The sequence below is a fragment of the Mugil cephalus genome, chromosome 7 (genome assembly GCF_022458985.1).
Source record: "Mugil cephalus isolate CIBA_MC_2020 chromosome 7, CIBA_Mcephalus_1.1, whole genome shotgun sequence".
NCBI lineage: Eukaryota > Metazoa > Chordata > Actinopteri > Mugiliformes > Mugilidae > Mugil > Mugil cephalus.
Window position 1 is genome coordinate 18,295,456 of NC_061776.1, and position 22,995 is coordinate 18,318,450.

At 42.6% G+C, this 22,995-nt stretch overlaps 1 protein-coding gene across 1 annotated transcript in view; it reads left to right on the forward strand.

The window, feature by feature from the left end:
- LOC125010068 (potassium/sodium hyperpolarization-activated cyclic nucleotide-gated channel 2-like) overlaps positions 1 to 16,290 on the forward strand; it is a 30,856-nt gene extending 14,566 nt beyond the window's left edge. The window contains exons 5-8 of the mRNA XM_047588401.1: positions 8,808 to 8,954; positions 9,067 to 9,307; positions 9,409 to 9,573; positions 10,097 to 16,290. Coding sequence (XP_047444357.1) covers positions 8,808 to 8,954; positions 9,067 to 9,307; positions 9,409 to 9,573; positions 10,097 to 11,052 — 1,509 coding nt within the window. The 3' untranslated portion in view covers positions 11,053 to 16,290. The remainder of the gene's footprint in view (positions 1 to 8,807; positions 8,955 to 9,066; positions 9,308 to 9,408; positions 9,574 to 10,096) is intronic.
- Positions 16,291 to 22,995: the final 6,705 nt, after the last annotated feature.

Below are 22,995 nucleotides of genomic sequence, written 5' to 3' on the forward strand. Positions count from 1 at the left end.
TTGCAAACGCTCTTGCTGACAATATATCGTACGTCATCTTTTCATTCACCAAGGCTAGATTTTCATATAATGAATACAAATTTTATAAACGTTTGTCAACAGGCACAAAATTGTGACGCAACGGCACCGTTTGCTTCAGTCAAAACCAAAGCACAGAGGCTACGACCTAAAGCACACACTGCCAGGTACTGCTAAAAGCACCTGTCTGCATTGTGACGAGGTCGTGTTCCTCTTTGAAAATTTGACATTGTTTGAAACAAAGATGGGGATCAGAGCAGCGCTGAACGGAGCTGCAGCAGTGGCCTGTGGTGGTAGCATCACAGCCGCTCTGTTTCCAAGCAGAGTCTCGCTGGCTGGGGAGCAGGGGGAGGGCTGCTGGCTTCCAGCAGCCAATCCGAGGCCACGGGTGTGTTCGGCCAGGTAGAGCCACGTTGCCGGGGGGTGGGCGTACGCGTGTGTGCGTTTGTGTGTGTGCGCGTGCGTGACATGATGTCCCCTCGGGCAGCGGTGGAATTGATGAGGCAGCAGACCTGTGTGTCCTGCCAATGTCATCCTGAAGGTGACGTAAGCAACCATGGCTGCCTCTCTATATGTCTCTCTTGCTTCCTGATCACTCACTCACTCAACCTGCACTCTGTATGTATTATATCTTATGCATCTTTAACTTCACATGACATCCCCGCACCCCCCTCCCTCCCAACAACCACCCCATTCACCTAAATATCCACCTCATATTCTGCTTTACCTCCATCTTGATCTCTCCTCACCTCCTGATCTACATTTCTGTCTGTTTCCTTCTCCTCCTCCTCTCTCTCTCTCTCTCTCTCTCTCTCTCTCTCTCTATCCTTTCTGGTGGTGATGTCCTTGAAAGGTGCAATGCTACTGCTAACCGGCTGCTACGGGGAGCAAAGCGAGGGGGAGGGGAAACCTGTGGGAGAAGGAGTCCTGGCGCACTGCGAGATATTTGAACTGCTGTGCAGTTCACATCGTTTACGGTGTTTTTGTCAGATTTCTGTCTAGTTAGCAACGTATGGAACTCCCTGTTGGATGAGCTTTTTTTAAAAATGTATTTTTTATTTTGCTATGTGGCAGAAGGCCTGAGTATAAATCATGTCCAATAAATGGTTTAGAAGACAACGATTCAGCAAGCTGGGCGCTGGCCGGTGCTCTTGTCTTTACCGTCCATGTTAGGAGTTAAAAGGCTGGGGAGAAGCCCTTCGCCTTTTATTTGTGCTTCTTTTTTTTTCTTTATTTGAGTGTTTTTTTCTAGGAGACACGTACTCAGCCCACTTTTCCCGCTGCTGACGGTGGAAAGTTTTAAGTATCATCTTTAATTCAAGCACCCTGAACACTGACAATAAACCAAAGTCTTACATATTTATGGGCTGCTGTGAGTTGTACAAGTTTGTGTAATCCTCAAACCGCCTGCATTTTTATTCAGCTGAAGGATAAACTGAGAAGTCAGAAACACACATGCTCTGGCATCACAAATTAGACCATAATGCTGTGTGTGCTTTTTGCGTGTTCACTTGTTCTAGACATTTTCTCATCCTGTCCCAGAATATAGTTTTTCTGCTGAGGGCAGGAAAGTGCATTTCCTCAGTGAACCCCTTTTTTTTTTTTTTTTTTTCTGGCCAGTTGTCAGATTTTTCTTCTTTTTCCTTTTCTTGTGCTGCTCTGTGAGGATTAGTATTTGAGCTGAAGACATGTTTAAAAAAATAAAATAAAATAAATAAATAAATAAAAAAATAACAGAGAGCAGAATAGTGCCAGCCATGCCAGTGAGGCTGATGCTGATGCTGCCGGGTGAATTTGCCATGCCTCCAGATAGGGACTGTGAGTGACATTTTTATCATTTGGAGAGTGTTAGCAAAACAAGTCTGCTGGCAGTCTGTTACGGCCTCAGTGTAGATGGAACTAGTGTTGTGTGGTGGTTTCTATTTCAGCCCAGAAGTCATGTCAGGCTCACAATCCACGCACGGTGAATTTGGGGAGAATTTGGCTTGGTGGCTTTGATGCAGAGACGTTTGAGTTATTTATACATGGTAGCAGTGCACAGTGACACATAGCAGAGGAGGCACATAGACCCGATAGAGACAGACAACACCTGACTTATGACACATTTTTCAGATTTGAATCAAATACATGAATTAATTTATTCCAAGATTAAATTTGACGCCATCATACACTGCTCAACTTCAACATTACGACCACCTTCCTAATACTGTGCAGGTCTCCCTTGTGCCTCAGTCACAGTTGTGACTCAGCAGAAATGGACATGAGTCTTCTGAGGATGTCTACCAGTGGGAAGTCGGGGGCCTGTGGGTTGAGGGGAGGAGCCTCTGTGGATCAGATCCTTGATCAGTTTGGGATCTAGTGAATTTGAGTTGTTCCTAAACCGTTTTTGTGTCTGTGTCGGGCTGTCAGGCTGCATCCTGCTGGGGATGGCTGCTCAAGGAGTGTCATCATTACTACTACAGGGTGGGGGGTGTCTGGTCTTGGTCTAGGTGGGTGGTACATGTCTGAGTAACATCCACATGAGTGCCAGGCCCAAAAGTTTCCCATCAGAAGACTGAATCATCAAAAGATGATCGATGTTTGTTTACTTTTCCTGTCTGTGGTTTTAATGTAGTGGCTGATCGGTGTATGTGGTTTGTTTGGGCGAAGAGACATATCACATGTCATATCATATTGCTTTCTCTCTAGATTAAAATGTCAAGTACAAGCGAGTGTTTGGTCAGCTGAACATCTTTTTTTTTTTTTTTTGGTGCATATCCTATTTTATGTCCAACTGTGCAGCTCCTGCCTGGGCCTGGTCCAGCAAGTCTTTTCATTCATTAGTCCTGACCTCGTTTAAGGTTAGCAAAATGTGGTGAAAAAACACTAAACTCTCATAATTCTAAGTTTTTCCCAGATGTTTAACCCAGTGCTGGCCTTGTAGTGACACCATTTAAACAGCCATACAAGCTACTAATGTTTGTAAGAAGTGATATCGGGTCCAAATAAACTGTGTTAAGATCCTTTTAAATGAGGTAAATCTACTGAATTAGTGGTATTATTAGATTCAACACCACACATACACAGCAGTGTGTTTAAACTCCTGTAGTTCTTTTAGGGGAGCTATTGTCTCTGACACACGAATCACTGGAACATAGAAACAAGTTCATGATTTTCTCTCATTCACTACCTGAAAATTGATTCCTTTACCATATACCACAACTGTTCATTTGCAGTGCACTATACAATACATGTACTACATTAGTCCACCACGATGAGGTTGTGAAGTCATATCCAGCTCTGTTACCAGAATAGGCAAAGTCAAGATGCCAGGATCTGTTCTATGAGCTTCAGTCTTTCATTCTTTCATGAGACACTGTGGAAAACGTGGAAGGATGTTCCTCAGGATTTATTTGAGTAGTTTAATGGTAATACTTAGTCATGAAAACAAGACATGAAAACGTTTGTGATTAAGTAACTTTTTAAAAGAAAAGATGTGTACTTTGCTTTTGTTTGACTGTATCATTAACTCACCAACACTCTTTTCTGAAATAATTTTTCATCTTTGTTAAGTCCACTGTAGCTGGTCTTCTCTGTATCATCTCATGGTAATCCTTCGCTCATAGGGTGTGGTCAGTCACTACAGCTGCTTCAGAATATTCAGCTTCCTGTTTGGTGTGCAGTGTGAGTAACAGTACAAGAGTTTTAAACTTTAAACTCAGACGTTTTAACTTTAACTATCATAGTTTTCTTGTACAGCAGGATCCTGGAAACTAAGCAGCTTAGTCTAATTCAGCCATCATTCATTTATAAATTTTCATGATGAAACCTGCCCTTTGTGCATGTAATTAGAATTTATGTGATTAATTATTATGTTATTTTTACTGATTTAAGATGGGTTTCTATATGTACAGACTTTCCAATGATTTTGAGTTTACAGTTTTGTATTTTACTTTTTTTCCCCTTTAATTTACTATTAATTATGTGTTGTAAGGGAGATTAGCCATATAACTCTATGCAGGCATTTTGCATCCATAATCATCACCTCATGACCTCTCTTATTGGATCAGCTCTCTCCCCTGTTGTACTTCCAGAGGCTGATCTTAGTCAGCGAGACAGAGAACAGACAGTCGTCTGAGCTCTCTGTAACGATGTGGCGCAGGACGGCGTACAAGATTGTTTTCTACCTTCTCCTCCTCCCACTTGTCCTCCCCCTCTTTGCGCCGCTGCCACCAGCAGCAACAGTGATCTGTCTTCCTCCAGTCAGACTGCTTGTCACTGATTGTTCCAGTTATCCAGAAGGAGGCTGACTTTACAGAGATAGTGGCCAAAGAGATTCTTACGCCAACGTCCGCAACAAAGACCACGTCTCTGTAGCTGTGCGAAGTGATACTCACTGCTCCGGTCAGCAAAGAAAATGTCGACTGAACAAGCCCTTATTATCTTTTGGATTTCCTGTATTTCCTCAGAAGTTTCCTTTTGTTTAATGAGACTCTGTACAGTGCGACTCCACAGTGTGTTGTTTCTCCCTCTGCCCAGCTCTGAACTGAAGACAGTCAAGAAGACAAACTCTGAATTACCACTGTCTGACGTTCTTCTTGTGGGTGAATGTGCTCCGTAACGTAACGAGTCAATTTATCAAGGAATGGAGTGAATGAATTATACATCCACGTGGTGGATGTTCAGGATGAAGCTGAAGTAGAATTTCCAATGGAGATAAGTTGTGTGATGGGAAATGAGAGAACTGGTGGATGAGGATTAAAGTCTCTGAATGACAAATCACAGAAGGCAAAGGCAAACTGTTCAGATGACAAAATGTGGCTGGAGCATTTTCTTTGACGTCAAATTGACAGGAAGGGGATGTCATTTCAATCTCATTTGGGTGTTTGTCAGTCCCCTCTGGGTGCTGTGACGCACTAACCAAACGTTTGTTGCCTCTCCTCTGTGACACTGGAGGGACTTCATGGTTTGATGATCGATGTGGCGTGCAGCTACATGGCACTTAAAGTCGAGTCATTAAGTGCCACCATCTAAGTTCAATCAGACTGGCTTTAACCGCCCAGTGCATTCAGATTTAGCCGAGTCACAGGCTTCTGAAAGCACTTTCTGGTCTTATCACAGCCGCTTGCATCTGTGAGGTTTTCCCTCACTGGAGATTATCCCCAGACCAACACTTTTTTACACACTCAGCGCTTCTGTTCTATGAGAGGCCGCCAACTGCAGTGTTGGCACCGACACGTCGGGTAAAGAGTTGTGACACGGGGTCATCTCTTCAGGCTGTTCTCCATCTGTAGACGTCAGGAAGCGGAGTCACTCATGCAGGTTATACCTTGTGTTGTGTAACTCCATCAGAAGAGCTGTGCAGCTGCCTCAGCCCAGGAGACTTTTGTTTAACGCGGATGTTCAACAGTGTTTGTTATATTCCTGGATGAAGTTCTGTGGGTGATGATGCAAGACAGAGAGGTGCGTTTGCTTTTTGTGTGTGACAGTCCTTTTCCCTGACTCTACCGCAGAGATAAGATGAGATAAAGATCACATAAAATAGTGGAGGAGGGTTGTTTCATCATGTCCCTGTTGAGAACAGTCACAGCAGAGGGCACAAATGATTTTTTTTTGTTGCCATTCTTGGTGAGTGGGACCTTGGGTCTTCTGCCAGATGTCACAGCTGAAATGATGGGTGAAGGGATGGATGAAGTCATTATAGAGCTCAATTGCCTCCGTCTTCAAGATGACCCTAGCGGTCAACCGGGCCAGCAAGATGTGAGACAAACAACAGTATCGTTTAAGTTTAAAGTCAGACCACTATAAGTGCAGAAACTGTGAGAGTTCATTGTTGTAGCTCTCAAGTTTAAGTCAGTAGATTTGCTTTTTATGGGCAGACATGAACCAGGAAGTGTGAGACTGAGCTTTAACCACTCACTGTTCTTGGTATTGTGTCAGAATGGTTTGATCTTTGATCTTTATGCCAACGTTTTAGAATCAGTTTATCACACAAGTAGAACTAAAGCTGTAGTTTTTCAAGTTTTGGTGCACAAACAGGGATGTGAGTCAGGAGATCCCCAAAATGATCAAAGAATAATCCTAAAGAGGACATGAACAGTACTCATCTAAAAACTGTTTAAAAGAAAACTCCAAAAAAAAAAAAACGTATGGTATTTCCCACCCCCGTAATCTCAAAAGCCGTTTACACGCAATTTTGTAAGTAGAACTGCAGCCCTGCAGTGTTAGGACAATGTTAAAAGTCCTGCACGTGCAGTCAGGTGGACAAAAATTGAAAAATGCTCTTTACATAGTCAGTCACATGACCTCAATCCCACATCATTTCCTAAAAAAATAAAAACAGCTTGAAGATATTGGACAAACCTGGCAGAGCACCGGCAGAAAGACACCAAACATCTGCAGAGATCTGTTGGACACAGATTAAAACCGAGCACTGGCCACAAAAGACCATGATTTATGTTAACTTATTTTGACGTAATTCCTAAAATTATTTATGTTGTAACAATTGAAAGAAACCTCAAATCAGCCCTTCACTGAGTTCTGTTTCGATTCATACGTGCTGGAGCAGTGATCCAAGAACCCAATGAAAAGTTAAAGTACTCTCTTATCAACATTCTTCTTTGATGTTGTGTAATTCAATGTTTCCTGCTAATGTGACCCTAGTTGGGTGTAGCAGCAGCTTTTCTATTCAGTATTATAAATCACAACACTGCTGCCATAAATTTGGGGATTAGTAAAAGATTGAATTGCCCTGTGCATCAAATATTTGATGCAGTGATTCTCCCTGCGTGCTCATGCATTCAGTTGTGTACAGAAAAATTCTTTGTTTGACAAATGCGCCGCCCTTTTGGAACCAGGCGCTCTGTTTCTGATAGTAAACAATGTTCAGTTTAGGAATTTATGTGCTGCTCTTGAGGATTCAAAGCTCATAAGGTTGTTTGAGCAGATGGACTTCATTGTTTTGCTCAAGGCTGTTTTTCTGTAGCAGAAGTGAACTGGGGACCTTGCACTTGTGGGAGTTCCTGCTACTATTGAAGCCATTGTCAGAGGATGTGACTTGATGCTAGCAGATATTTTTTTTTACCATGTCCATCAGCCACAACGTACAGTTTTGGGTCTGTGTAGGACGGAGGCAGTACGGATGATGACTTCCTCAGTCTGCGAAAGTTGTGAGTACACGGTGTCTGCCAGCCCGCTGACCTCTCTAAATTGTGTTTTGGACAGCTTTATACGTCTTGGATTGAGCTGCGGTCTTGTTGAAGTGCACAGAGTTTGACAGCAAAGTACAAGGAGAAATCTTTTTCTCTCAACCGTGTCCGTTCTGTTTACCTTCACATCTATCATCTCTGCGGCTCAGACCGGTCATTTTTGGTTTCTCAGTGGTCACTCTGCCTGTGATTAGCATATCTCAACAACAGAAGCTGATTGTTTGTGCTGCTGTCGTGTTGAACCCTTCACTTTGTATTGATCTGGCATTGATTAACTTCTAGGCAGCACCGATCAAAGGGGGAGTGCGTGGTTGTTTATATTGTGTTTGTTCATGCGCTGAAAGAAATGCAAGTTAAGTACTGAAATGTTTTCAAGGCATCATGTTTGTAAGTTCACTGTTTATTTTAATGAACACTGCGACTATACAATTATCACAGCATACACATGCATGCGTGAACCTTGGTGCCAGCAGAAATTGCACAAATGATCTAGTGCCTTGTTTTAAATTTATGCAACCTCTTAAATTTGAATGTGATATTGTTTATTTATATATATATATATTTTTACAACGTGCTATTTATATATTCTTTTGTTTTACCTTGGTTTATTCATAGGCCTGACTTAACGAAACATTGGAGAAGGGAGGTGAAAACCCCAGTGATGTGCTGCATACTGCCTACTGCTGTTGACTAGGCTAGTTAGCCAACAGACTTAGACTTTAATGATCCATGTGGGAAATTACTTTGTCACTGTAGCTACGTTGCACATAAAAGTAAACATTCATAAAAACCACAAGAAAGTTGTTGGTTGTTAGTTGGTAGCTGATGGCTAGCCTGCTGCCTAGGGCTGGGCGTTATACTGGCTCATATCGTATATTGATATTTTTTTTTAAATTACACAGGATACGGACCATTTTCAGTGTAGCGCTTCTAAACACGCATGGTGCAACTGCTGTGTGGTGAAGATGGACAGTTTGCGGCAGAACGAGAAAACCATGAAAACGTGGAAGAACTTGTTTCATAAAAAGTGTCGTGTCAGTTCTGTGGGTTTTTTAGGGTGACCAGACGTCCCAGATGTCTGGGGACAGCACCCGTGCATTAGTCCTTCAATAAAACCAGAGTCTTCCTCCTCAACATGTGTGTAAAATGGGCCACAGATATATTTATACAGATATAATTGTGAATAATAATGTCCAGAAGCAAATATGAACTGCAGTTTTTAACTCACACTAAGCTACACTATTCATATTCAATGTACTGATGCAGCTCCTTGGTGTGTTTTAGTGTTTGGTTTATAGTCTGTGACCCAGAAGAGCAAACTATATCAGCCTTAATAATAATGAATAATCCCGTTAACTGGATCAACTAATTGGGGTCTAATTCTGACAATAAAAAAATGAAGAACATCACCAGAATTACCCTCTAATGGGAAAATTACAGTTAAACAATGTCACACTGAGAAATGAATCCAGGCATATCATGCACACTCAGCATATTACTAAAATGCAACTGCTGACTGCAGCTCAATAACGTTTTCTTTTTTACTGTCTATATGCGCTGCATTAACAGAACATCATCCCTGTCCATCGCACTCTCTCTTAGTACAAACAAGTGGAGCAGTACATGTCCTTCCACAAGCTGCCTGCTGATTTCCGACAGAAAATCCATGACTATTATGAGCACAGATACCAGGGCAAGATGTTTGATGAGGAGAGCATCCTGGGAGAACTCAGCGAGCCGCTCAGAGAGGTAAGGCAAAAATGCAATTTGCATAAATGAGTATCACCTCGTAGACTTTTGGTGTTTTAGTTGTACTGTCGGGTTATTCCACCATTCTTCATTCATTCATGCCTTTTCTCAGGAAATTGTCAACTTCAACTGTCGCAAGCTGGTGGCGTCAATGCCGCTGTTTGCCAACGCAGAGCCAAACTTTGTGACGGCCATGTTGACAAAGTTGCGTTTTGAAGTATTCCAGCCGCACGATTACATTATAAGGGAAGGCACCATCGGCAAGAAAATGTACTTCATCCAGCACGGGGTCTGCAGCGTCATCACCAAGGGGACCCTCGCAATGAAACTCTCAGATGGCTCTTATTTTGGAGGTGGGATGAGTTGTTTACACTTGCACGTGACTTTTTTGGTGATGCAATTTTCAGGTTTTGTTTTTTTCGAGGCCGTTGGATGTTCTCTTTCGTCATTTCAGAGATCTGTTTATTGACGAGAGGTCGGCGAACGGCCAGCGTGCGAGCGGAGACGTACTGTCGACTGTACTCGCTGTCCGTTGACCATTTCAATGAGGTGCTGGAAGAATATCCCATGATGAGACGGGCCTTCGAGACAGTTGCCATTGACCGTCTGGATCGCATAGGTAAAAAAAAGAAAACAAGAAACACAAAAAACCTAATCCACGCAAATGTTCAAATTCACTGCTGATTGAAATGCCACTGCAATGCTTGTAGCCTATATATATTAGTGCCATGGATGAGCTTTTTAATCAAAAAAATAAATAAAGTCCTTTGAAAGGAACTCTGTGTACAAACAACAAAATAATATCATGCTCAGGTAATGTTTCCAGAATATTAATGTTGAAATAGGCAGTAAAATGAGCTGCTCTGTTCCCCCAGAATGATACAGGACACTGTAACAGTAGATGAGAGTACAGAGTGACACGTCCAATTTCCTCCGGGCTTGTTCTGTTAGACGATGAACCTGGTGTGAAGGACATCACATGCTATATCTAACTTACACTGCTCTCTCCGTCTAAAGATTTTCATTCAGTTGTATTTGTGCTTTGTTAAGCTTTTTCCTTTTTCCTGTCTGGTCTCTTGTCTGCTTTAGCGGCTCAGCTTTGTTTTTAATAATCAGTCCATGTTTTTAATTCCTTTCTGCAGGTAAAAAGAACTCCATCCTGATGCACAAGGTTCAACACGATCTCAACTCTGGCGTTTTCAACAACCAGGAGAACGAGATGATCCAGGAGATTGTTAAGTATGATCGTGAGATGGTGAAACTGGTGGATCTGCAGCGACCGCGGGCCATGTCTATGACGCCCTCCATCGGCGGCATCTTTGCTCCTCCGGGTCAGCAGCAGTCGGGCTCTGCCATCGCCACCCTCCAGCAAGCTGTGGCCATGAGCTTCTGCCCTCAGATGGCAAGTCCTTTGGTGGGTCCAGGGACTCTGCAGTCTCCTCGTATGGTGCGAAGATTTCATGTGATGCAGAACCTGGCCAGTCCAGTCTCCATGTCTCCTCTTCAGTCTCAACCCCCCCAGACGCTGGGAGGAGCATTCGGGTCTGCAATTTCAAGCCCACCAGTCCAAAGTCCGCTCGCAGCTTCAGGACGGACTTTCCAGTACATGGCGAGCGTAGGACCCTCTGGGTCCCAGTTGTCCCTAGTACAGCATCATGCACCCAGTCCCACACAGACCCAGCAGAGGCCTGTCTCACACAAGAGCACCCACTCACTTCATACGGGCAGCTTGAGCCAGGACACCCGAGCTTTGTCTGCCTCCCAGCCTTCACTCCCCCAGGAGGGTACACCGCAAGCTGCATCTGCATCTGCAGCTCCCAGTCCTCCGCCCTCCACCCGCACCTCCAACACCTCCATCGGCCCCCAGCAGCCCTCTCACCCCAGCTTGCCAGGGCCGTCAGGGGTAGGGAGACCGGCGGGAGCCCAACAAAGGGTGGCCTTTGCCTCCACACCTCCTCCTGCTGGACCTACTGGAATGGGGGCAGTAGCAGCAGCTGCTGGATCAGGACCTCCAGACTCTGGAGTTCCCAAGAAAGATTCAATTGTCAGCCTTCCAGAGCTAGACTCTGCCAGATCTCGGCTGTCTTCCAACTTGTGACCCTGGTAGAGTTCAGGAAAGAGGCCTTTTTTGTAGAAGAATCTGTTCGGTTTAGGTCAGCCCAGCTGATCTGTCAGCCCGCTAAATGACCAATCAGCCACCGCCAGCTCAACCAGTCATTCTACCTGAATGCACTGTGTGCTGGTGTCAGCAGAAGGAAAAGAGCTACTCACAGTCTTGAGACATGTTGGCTACGAGGAGTCTATACAATTAAACTAGTATAACTTAAGGTGGAACTGGTCTAGTCTACTGTGCCAGCACCTTTAGTCTTAGTATCACCCCCTTCACTCTGCTTCCAAACACCTACTGTATATCGCTGTCTTTACTGTAAAGATATAAAGAAAAGTATGATTAATGTAACTATGGCATACTGTGTAGAATCCATGCAATGCAATCTAGCAGGAGCTGGACTTAAAAATGAAAATCAGGGACTTGAGGTCAAATGACAATGACATTTTAAGCGTTCAAAAGTGTTTTAAGTGTAATTTTTTCTGTATAAGCTGTCGTAGCAAAAGAACACATTGCTCTTCATATTGTTTAAAATAGTAGTGGAAATAGTGTTTTAGACCGCTGGTCGATCTTACATCGATGTGTAAATAGTTGATGAAAAAAGTGTGGAAGGATAATATATTCATTGTATCTACCCAAACCAAAGTTGAGCTTGAACACCAAGTCTGGTTGTGTCTGTATCAACTGAAAAAAAAAAAAGAAACATAGAAGAAAATGCCATTTATTTAACTGCCTTGATTCAACGTTAGAAGCCATATATTTGGTTTGTGTGTATGTATATATGTGGGCGTAAGTTTGTTTGTGTGCGTGAGTTTGTTGATACGTTTTGGTTCCATTTCCAGAGAATGGACTCACTCTCTCTACACTGCTTTGTCAAGCGCGGCTGGTTTGACATGCTGACGTGGCACTGACCCGGTTTCATGAAACATCTGGGAGGTGGTCAGGCATTCGTTCAGCGTAGTGATTGTAAACCTGAAGGCAATGGTGGTTAAATAATCTGAGCTTTACTGAAAGAAAACATTTGTGAACAACCCATACTGTATACTTGCTTGTTTCTGTCTAGGTTTATTGATTAACACATGCAATATAATTCTGCAATACTCTACCCCGCCTATATATAAATATATATGAATATAAATATCTATACATATGCTGTACAGGAAAGTGAAATTCTTTCTTTTCCTTCTTCTTCTTCTTTTCTTTTTTTTTTTTAAATGTGAATTCTTAAAGAATCCAGCAGCTATTGTGGCTTCACTTGAGGTATTGTAATCCAGTGACCATGTTGTTACCTTAACCAAAAATGTTGGAGGGAATGAAAGAACGTGCAGTGTCAATTTTGTTAAAACAAAAACTGCTTAAAACTGGTTTAGAGTCACATGAGGAATTCATGTCTGAGTTCAGCAAGTCAGATCCTCGAAAACGTCACTTTAAAGCCTATTTCAAGATATCAAATTGTAAGAAGAATGGGAGGTTTGGGGTGGGCAATGTGGGACACAAATGCCTCACTTGTAATTAAAAAAAAAAAAAAAAGCATTCGCTCCATATCAAAGTCTCTGTGTGCTGCATATCACCCAAAACTCCCATGAATGTCTCAACGTTTAGATCCACAATGATCCTACAGTTCAAATTACGGGATTAGGTTGAAACTTTGGTTATAGTCACTCTAAAGATTCTGATCCTGTTGAACCTAAAATCCTTCTCTTGCTGAATGTATGCCATATGAGAAGGAAGACAGCTAATCAGATATAAACTGCCATGTAAATAAAGGGACAGCGATTAAAAGAGGCTTTTACGATGCAAGTGGGTTGTGGGGATTGCTGTATGTGTTGCTGAGTGTCTGTGTGATCTTTTTAGGTTGTTGATGCTTCTCTGGGTTGAACGTTGTTGTATTTAACCTGTACGCTACAACCCAATCCCCAGATCTAACACGAGAGGATCAGTTTTTGTTTTTTTTTCTCCATTCTATGTTTCTTGAAGTGGGCGTGAACGAGAGTGAGTTGTAACCACTTTGAACTCAGCAGTCCAAAGCGAGGACATCCAGTTAAGCACCTTGTGTTGCACTACGACCTTGTAATCAAAATAAAAATCGATGCTCTATTCTCTTAAAGCGGTTGCAGTACTTCTCCCGGACCCATTATCTGGTTAAACTGTAAGGACGAAAAGTGAATCCAACTGGGACTGAAAATAGGCAGCTGATTCATCGTGTTAAACAAACAACGCATTCAAGTTTTTCAGCTCCGAGCATCCACCCAGAGTCAAACTGTAAAATCAATGCGATGGACATTTCACTCAGGTTTGCTACCTTTCCAGAGAGATGTATTGATTGCTGCAGCGTGGCTTTCCATTGATTTATGTAGACTTGTCTCTCCTCCCATAATCAACTTGTTGATTTAGCCACGCTTAGAGGTTCCCCTTGAATTTTGATTGGCCTAGAAAAACACGGAGGATCCAGTGGAGTCAAACCTCTTAGATTGTTATTAGAATAACTCTCTGCTCTGGTTTGGTTTTCATTACTGATCCTGGGAGACGCTTAAATGTTGAAACAAGGTGTAGGTGATTGTTTTTAATCCAAGGGCTACATTATATGGCTTGTAACCCTTGGCTCATTGTAACTGTAGCGCAACCACAGTTTTCCTTTCTGTCTGATCAATAACATGCACTGATTCTTGTTCTTTGTCATACCTGGGTTACTATGGCGTGACCCGCTTCATCAGCAACACAGGAACTTTGTATTGCTTTTTTTTTTTCCTATGGGAAAGGTACATGCCAAAATGCCAATACGATTATGAATGAGGTTCATTTGAGTTAATGGCTGTTGTGTGCTTCAATACTGTTCTAGTGCAATCAATTGGTCCTCTTCCCTATTCCTTTGTGCTAATACCAGAGTTTGCCCTATTAAGCTGCTATCAGGACTGTGCTGAATGAGTCCACAGTCAGTGAGAGCAAGATGGAAGGAGAGTTAAAGAGCTAATGTTTCAGGCAATATCAGGCACCGTCTCTGTTTCATTGCATCCATCCAGTAAGATACTGTAGTGTGTGATTCACTCCCACTCAAAGGATGGCATACCAGACACTTTGATCAGTACCACTCTGTTTGAACCCTCAGACATGAGGCTGATACAGCCCTGGCCAAGCACATACTTGTGTCAGTTATCTGTTTTGTGTCTGTGTCACCAGTGTGTTCAGTCTGGTGGCGTCAAGCCGCCGCCGACATGTCGAGGGCGTGATATTGCGCTGTATTTGCCTGATGACGGGGGGTTCAAAGTGTGATTGTTTGATGGTTATTCTTTTGGACCTTGCTGTGAAGTGGGATTGAAATCCCTCATACACGTTTGACACTGACTGACAATTATTAAGAATATCTAAGTTTCAAACCTCTCATTCTTGCTGTACCAGATATTAAGGGTACCGAATGCCTTGGTGTTGATATGTTAGCAAATCAGGGTATTATTTTTGTTTGTAAAACTGTCTATGATTTATCCGTGTATTCTGTTTGGTTGTTGTTTTAGAATTTGTTTTTACAATGTGCCCCATGCACATGGACTGTATATACCTTGTGCCTAGTACACCTAGTTTCCACATAGTCTATTTTTGTGGTATGTATGTGCCTGTAAAAATGCAAATATGTGTTTTTTATTTTCAACTTGCAATATATGTAAAAAAAAAAAACATCAAAAAAAACAAAAAACGTTAGATGAAGATTAGTATTGCTGAATTACAATGACAATGTCAGTATATATAATTTTCCCTGATAAGGGAAACACAAAATTGCACATTTTTGTTGGTTTGAGCCTTCCAACACCATGCGCGCTGTATTCTGTACTTTCATGTCGTGTACATATGGTATACACAGAGATGTGGGGCACATTGTTGTGTTTTTACCACAACCTGCTGTATAAGAAACATTTTCTACAGTGAGAGGGTGAGCTCTGACAGGCTTCTGGTGGATATCGGCAGTCTAGACGTTAGCTTAGATGACCTGCTTGCTGCAAAGAGCCCAAAATGACAGGAAGTAATTACTAAAACTGTGGAGATGCTTGCACAATATCAATTCAGTAACAAACCTAGGATGTATACATGCTGGAAAGCGCAGTTCTTTAAACTCTTTACACATGCTGGTTGCACACTGATCTGGTGTTTGCCATAAAAAAGAAGAAAAAAAAAGAAGTTCTCTCCAAGGCTGAATTTGACTCATAAGCGGTCACAAGCTTGACTCCAGGATGAGTTACTTTGACAGATATTAGCAGAGTGCATGCTTGTATTTTATTTTATTTAAGCAGAGTTCTGTGTGTGATTCTTAGTGGGACCTTCAAATCTAGACCTTGTCGTGTACCAACTACTGTACAATGATTTTATTTAGTCTACCAGTTAAACTTTTGTGTCGTAGCTACTGTAGCCTGCTTAGCTTACCTAAGCCTTCTCTCTGCTTCAGGACTCTGTGTGCTTGAGTTTGTGTGCGTGTGTGTGTTTTCCTGTGCCTTTCCTTCTATAATGTTGGTCCCACTTGAGAATATGATGCCACTTAGGGGTTTGAAACCCACACGAAGCTGAGAGAGATGCCAGCGCAAGCTGGAAACTGTTACATGGTCACGACAACATTTGTTCTTCAGAAAACACATCGTAATGCTCCTGGATATGACTCTAGCACATCTCTAGACTTAGTAGCATTCCACAGCCTGCACGAACTGCTCGGTGTGGGCATCCAGACACACTTTACCAGCACCATGTAGACAAACAGCACAGATATCTGACACAGCATGTGTTTTCTCTCTCTCTTTCTCTCTCTCTGGAGGCCGGTCTGCAACCATCTCGGGCTGCTTGGCTTCTGCTCTTAACAAAAAGGTTCAAGTACTTCAGAACTCCAACTCTGTCTAAGTTGATGTCTACAATCCAGGGACAATTCAGCTCCCAGCCCGAGCCGCAGCACTACCAAATCAATCTCAAAGGTTCAGGTTGGGGGGGAGGGTATGTGTGGGACGCTGGTGATATCTGACGCTGTCCAGTCGTTGCTGACTGAGATGCACAGCCGGTGGCGAGGGCAACGGGGCTGATTTGAACCTGTGTCCAAAAGACTGTCTTGTCCACCACCTCTGCTGGCCGAGTACACAGAGCCACACCCTGGTCTCTCTCAATAAGCTGGTCTGTCAGTCAGTGGCAATGTTGTTTAAGCGTTCGTAAACAGACGATACATTGTTGTGCAATAAAAAGATGAGCGCATTGGCATACTTATCTCTGTGTGTGAACTTTTATTTGTCTGCGTCTTTCGTTGGAGTATATGCTGTGTTGGCTCTACTGTGTGTGTGTGTGTGTGTGTGTGTGTGTGTGAACCTTTAACATACCTCCTGGAGTTAGACTAATAACTACAAACACGTGTGCACACAAACACACACACTTCAACCTTGTTAATCAGCCAGCAACCCCCTCCACCCTCGTTCTACCCCACATGAGATGAGATCCCTCTCTCTCTCTCTCTCTCTCTCTCTCTCTCTGCAGACAGGGGCTCTGCTGCATCCCTGATGAGATGTCTGAGCTCAGTCTAAGAGCTTTCCGCTTGTGTGTGTGTCTGCACAGCAGTAAAGGGAAATTTTTTCCGGTACCTAAGAGCATTTGCGTGCACATGCCACATGCAAGCCCCAGGTTTGTATTTGTCTGAGACAGAGAGAGAGAGTAAATGAACCAATGGCGGGAGTGTGTGTGAAAAAGGGTTTGTGTGTGTGTGTGTGTGTGTGTGTGTGCATCAGAGAAGAGGGCAGTCCAAGGACACACTCCTCTGGCAGTCTGGTAGCAGCATCCAACCATTCCCTCTCCATCTATTTCCTTTCCATACACACACACACACACACACACACACACACACACACACACACTCACACACACAGCTGTCTGGATCCTCAGTGATTATGCATGGCACACTGAGATAGAAAGATTAAAATTACATGCAAGGTGAGATTTTGACACAGAGCTTTGCACCGTTAATGTTGCCGCCTCAGAACTACATGCAGCTGGAACAAATGTGGGTGAGGCCAGCCGCAGTGCGTGTCCGTACTTTTACCTTGACGTGACATAATGTCCTCTCTCTTCTGCTCTATCAACACACTCTCTCTCTCTCTCTTTCTGTTCCATTGTAATTCAATGAGGAAGCAATGTACTAATAGTGGCTGCAGGCTGATACTACACCACGTTGTGTAGCTATATGGTTCTGGGTATATAGTTTCATCCTGTACATGGCTGAGGATTGTCCTCTACCTCGTTTCCTCTGCAGTGCCGGTCCTCTACTTTGTCCCTGGCTGTCCTACTTCAATTAATCATATCAGAATCACCCGCACTACCCTCCTGGTTGTTTACCTCCAGAGGGCAATTTGCTTATTTAGCTCCTTAGTGTTATCCTCGTCTCTTCCCATCCATCTCCTTCCAGTTCGCCCGTACTGCACTTAGTTCGCTTTTGTGCACCCCCCGGATCTTCCAGGTATGCACAATCTGCATTTTCAGCTATTCACAAAAACAGGAGGTTTGTTATTGTTGTATCATCTGCAGGTGTTCTTGTAAATGTGCACAGCAAAATGCTTGTGTATGAGGGGAATAAAAAATGCACAAAGGCACACAGGTTCACTCTACTGGCCTTACATTTGCTCTCGGCTGGAGCGGCTTCAGTCATGTCTCTGCACTCTGGGGAGCAACATGAGAAAATAACTAAAATCTCAATACCGGGATAAGCATTTGGTCTGAGCTCTGAGTCCATGAATGAGTCAGTGAGCAAGACACACACACACACACACAGGGAAAGATACAGTAAATCATTTTACAGCCGCAGGCAGCCTCAGTGACGTCACAGTTTGCTGGACAGTGGGCTGGGGGTGAGGTGAGAAGTGCGTCAAGCGGAAATGATCAAGAGGAAAATACAGATCGAGACAGGGTCCTGTGATCTTCTACAAGCTGTGCCTTTCTATTGAAAATAAGTACATATTAATCGCTGTTACTGTTATTTATTTATTGTTTATTTTAAAGCTTGTTTAGACAATTGATACAAAAAAAAGACAGTTAAAATAAACTTGATAAATAATACACATAATTTAATAGGATATTAATAAAGAGATTCATGGGGTTGTTTGTTCCGTTTTCCTGGAGAACAGAGCAGGTGTGTCACCTCAACCCATTGGTGCCGGATTTGTGTCCGTTGTAGACTAGTATTTTTGGACATTCGTCACAACTAACAAAGTGCAGTTTGTTTCCATCTTTGTCACAGACAATTGAGAAGTTTCTCCAAATGTCAGACTTGCCTTGCTTTGTCTTAGTGCTGTAAATACCTTCTTTGAGCTTCCTTTCGACATCATTTGTTGACATTCTGTCACTAGGCTACGTCCGGACCCGCAGTTTTTTTTTTTAGCTGCCCGCTCCCGCCGGTTGCAAAGTTTATACCGCCCACTCCCGCATGATTTGAGTTGGGGGGACCCAATCCCAATGCAGCCCTCTAGCCTGGTCTGTCTTTATCAAGTGAAGCCTCTTTAACAAAGATATTACAAGAAGTAAGTGGAACCACTGTGGAGGGTAACTGTACTGCAATTTTCTGACACCTGAAACACGCAAGTAAGTTCGTAGCTGTGTTAGCATAGCATTACGATAACAAATCCTTAATAGATAACTCATAATTTCAGTCACCATTTAGTCTAACCCATAATGTTTTCCAGGCTGAAACGGATGATGCATTACATATTAATCTGACCTGATATGAAGTGTGTGCGTTGTTGATTGTCTCACTCCAATTCTTTATCAAGTTAGTGTTTTTGATTTTTCGGTTTTGGCCCCAAAAAATACAGCAAGACGACATTTCCATGGTTGAAAGTCAGAGTGTTCGCCTCAAGCTTCCCTCAGTTTTTCTTCCAGCTAACATCGTGACGTCACAGTTACGTAAGACATGAAGGGGTCTATAAACATGAGATAATAAGACTTAAAATCTTGACTCTTAAATTTAAGTGCATTACAGCATTATGTCAGCAGAGAGATGTAAATTTGAACTTAAACTATTAAGAGATTTTGCCTCATGCAGTATTTCACACTATTGCTCATAAGGACTGTATATTTGCTTACAACAGCAGAATATGTACAGTAATGGGCAGTATGCCTCCTGGGGCGAGAAGAGAGGAGGAGCAGGGCAACAGCAATAACAAGGGCGCAGTCTATGCATACATACTGCGTTTTATAAAATATTTTATATAATGCTTTATATAAATTATGAGCCTCTTTACAAGTCCCTGGTGTAGTAAATATATTCAACAGGTAATGTTTTGGTATCTTCAGAACGAGACATATACTTCAACCCATTTTCTGAAAGTACCGAAAGCTCTTGCTGTAAAAATAAAACGAGAGCAGAGGCAGTGGAACGAGGAGTGGAAAGGGAGACTTCTGGGCTCTCTGAGAACAGCTGGCCTGAGCAGCACGCCATACATCTGCTCGGCTAAACACTTCCCATTACAGATGACTTAGAAACATCCATGACCGTGGGGGGTCACGGATGTTTCTGGCCAAATGAACATGACAGAAAATCACAGGATGTATAGAGGAGAGAACATCTGTAACATTCTATGGAGACAAGGAACAGGAAATATGACTCAGAGAGAAATGAAACAAAAAGAAATCTCCAAGCAGATATTATAATTCTTTTCTTCTGCAAAACATTTAATCTCTTTGAGTCTTTAGTCTCTCTCAGCTGGGATTGTTTTGCGACAGGAAACCAAGGCCCCCGCTCAATAATTTTACTCCATCATCCACTTCCACCCATAATATTTGCTCTGGGCCGCCAACCGAAGTGATGAGAGCCAGGACAATGCTTTGCTTCTGAATCATCTCATCTGTTCTGCTCTGTCAAGGTCTGTACGCAGTGACACTGTGGTTATTCATCAGAGCAGACACACACACGTTCACACGGCGTCGCACACACATATGCACGCGCACGCGGAAAGACAAAAATACCCACCATCTGATTGCAAAGCTTATATTAACTCATCAGATTCACATAAAGTCTTCATCCAATCTCTGTGGTTAGCATGTCGTTACAGACAATTTGTAAAATAAAAGGTACCCTGTGGAGCTTTTGATCATTTTTAGAGTCGTGTTTTTAACCAAGCAGCAACCTCCGCAGCTGAAAAATCAAAAGACAGCGCCGAAGTGCCAAAAACTGCGGCAGCTTGGATGGTTGTTTGAGGCTCCAAAGGCGAATCAATCCTCTTAGACCTCCATGTGAAATTGCCCAACGTTGCAGCAGAAATAACCTGTGTTATTTAATGTTTACAACCTGGTATAAGAAATGTTTTTTGTCTCTAAAAGCCAATTTTTTTCATTAATGAAAACTACACAGGAGTTGAAATTTTATATAACTCACAACTTATATCAAGATATTTTTTTTTTTATTCCATTTAAGGAAATAGTTAATCAGTCGACAAGTGTGTGCCGTTCCAAGTCACTAGTCTTATGCATAGTTTTGAGGAGGTGTCACCCAACGGTGATGCTGCCTTCAAATGGAGCTTGTGAATCCATTGTTACAACATGTGAAGTCATGTGCACAAAATGCTTGACATTCAGGTGCCAACATCAGCCCCACCCCTGTGACTCATGACAACACTGCTGCGTGTAGCGGTTTAGTCGACAGAAGACGGGTAAATGAATGTAGGAAAAGCAAAGCCACGATGACAAGATGAAGCTATCAGGACTATCAACATTTGCTGCACACACACGTCTTGTGATTCTGAAAACACCACTTCTGAATCTGTAACTTGTCAAAAAATCCATTTACAAGGCTGTGAATATGCATCTGTTTCCCTTCACGTGTCAACAAATGCAATCGGGGAAGAATGGTGCTAATAAGCAACGGAGATACAAACAATGCAAAGAAATTGTAGGAAATGCATTTGGGCGATGATAGCTGTCTGTGCTAAGTTGCTAACCAAGCTAGGCAGAAAGCAAGTAAGAACACTTGATAAGTATTAGAGGGGTCCTGTGTCCACTGTGTGATATTGTATTGTGTGTCTTAACCTGTTTGACAAGTCATTGTCAAACATAGCATATGTTTTATGCCTTAAGCCTTGAAGGGAAGTGCAGCTACGAGTTTTAAGGTGATTCTTTTACAGCTCCACCAACGGCAGTGTTTTTTTTTTTTTTCCTTTTTTCACTTTACGTGGAAGCACATTAAATGTAAAATAACTTTAGAGGTTATCACACTCGTACTCATGACCCAGCATAAAGACAAATCTCTTTCACTGACAGAGGAGAAAGAAACCGCAATTGCTTTTTTAATGTAATGTATTCCGTTTCTACACTGCTGCAGACCCACTATGAGTCCAGAGGATAGAAAGAGTGGGAACAGAGAGAAAGTGACAGAAAAGAACAAAAACTATAAACAAGATAAACTATTTGTTGCTGTGACCCTTTAACAGAGCTGTTTAATTCTGGCCGTGTGGGGCTTTTGGTTGTTGTGGAGCATTAGCCCAGGGGCCGGTTTGTTCTGCTATGTCACTGTGTTTGGCTATGTGACCACAATCTATAATACACTGCTGCTTGCTTTTTCTAGTGGAATCCAGCACTGTGAGGAAACATAATCTCTGGTAGTGATTTTAAGTGGCCTAAGAAAAGATTGATGACTGCGTGCTGAGGCATCTCAAGCAGGCCCTTGTTTCTGGGTGAGGGGGAGAACAGCAGTGATGGTCTAATTGTCAGGAAGATGGAGAAGCCCTACAGCATCCATCATCTTCAAACACACTCCCCCCGGGTCTGAACAGCACCCTCGCCTCATTCTCACCTGGGAAGAAACAGACCTTGGGTGACTCCTGCTAAGACAGACAATAAAAGATGTACTCAGGCCTCCGTGTTCAGCATGGTGGCTAATGAGGCTGCACTGTGTGTCACGTCGTCTGGTTGCTTTGCTTTTCATCATGATATGACGTGTCTGTCTTCATCAAACAGGCAATATTACTTTCTCCTAATTGGACCGTACACTTCGCCTCGTCCTCTTCCCATTGTGGAAGTTCAGAAAGCAAATTTCAAGCCTACTAAGTAACAGCTACATTTCTCATATTTATCGGTGAATGTTTAAGCACAAATTCGATCTGAAATATGACACACACAAAGGTGTACAGATACAAACATTACACAAAGACACCTTAACACGGTGGATATTAAGCTCATTTCCTGCTAAATGGGGTTAACTGCCCACATCATCACTCAACTGTTTTGCGAGGATGCATCCTTACACGTACCAAGCCTGTAGCTTGACTTTGTGCGTTGGCTTTGTCTGGACCAGATGAAGAAATGAGAAAAATCCATGTGCACAACAGTCGGAAGCTGTAAATTTGTGTGATGAGGAATGTCATGTAAAGAAAGATGTTGTCGTTCACGTGGTAACATCGGGTGTAAATCGGCACTAAGCAACGGCTGGCATCTAGAAGCCACCGTTTAACAAAATAAAAGTCAAGCTTCTGATCAATATATATATTACAATAACATATAAATTATAATAAATCATGTAGTGTGTTGTCCTGACATGTTTCGATTATTTTAACAGCACCATTTTAGTTAGTGTTCTAGGTTAAACAAATGACACACATTAATGATTAATTCAATACAGTTTAACTGCACCACAGACTGCATCCTCCAAGATGATCAATTCGTACACTACATTCAACATAAACTGAATATCATCATGGAGAACGGATACATTGGAATTAATTAGTTTTCACTAGTGTACCTAATGAACTGCCAAGTGAATGTAAATCATTACGTCGATGGAGAGAAACACTGCAGAAGATCTTTGTTTGTTTCCCACTTTTAAAGAGCTCTTCTGGGATAGTAGAAACATTTCCCAGTCAGTGCAACAGCGTAGCTAATTGCTGATTGAAGATATGTCCACAGCCATGTAAATCTGGCCAATCGGCACGCTCCACTCTG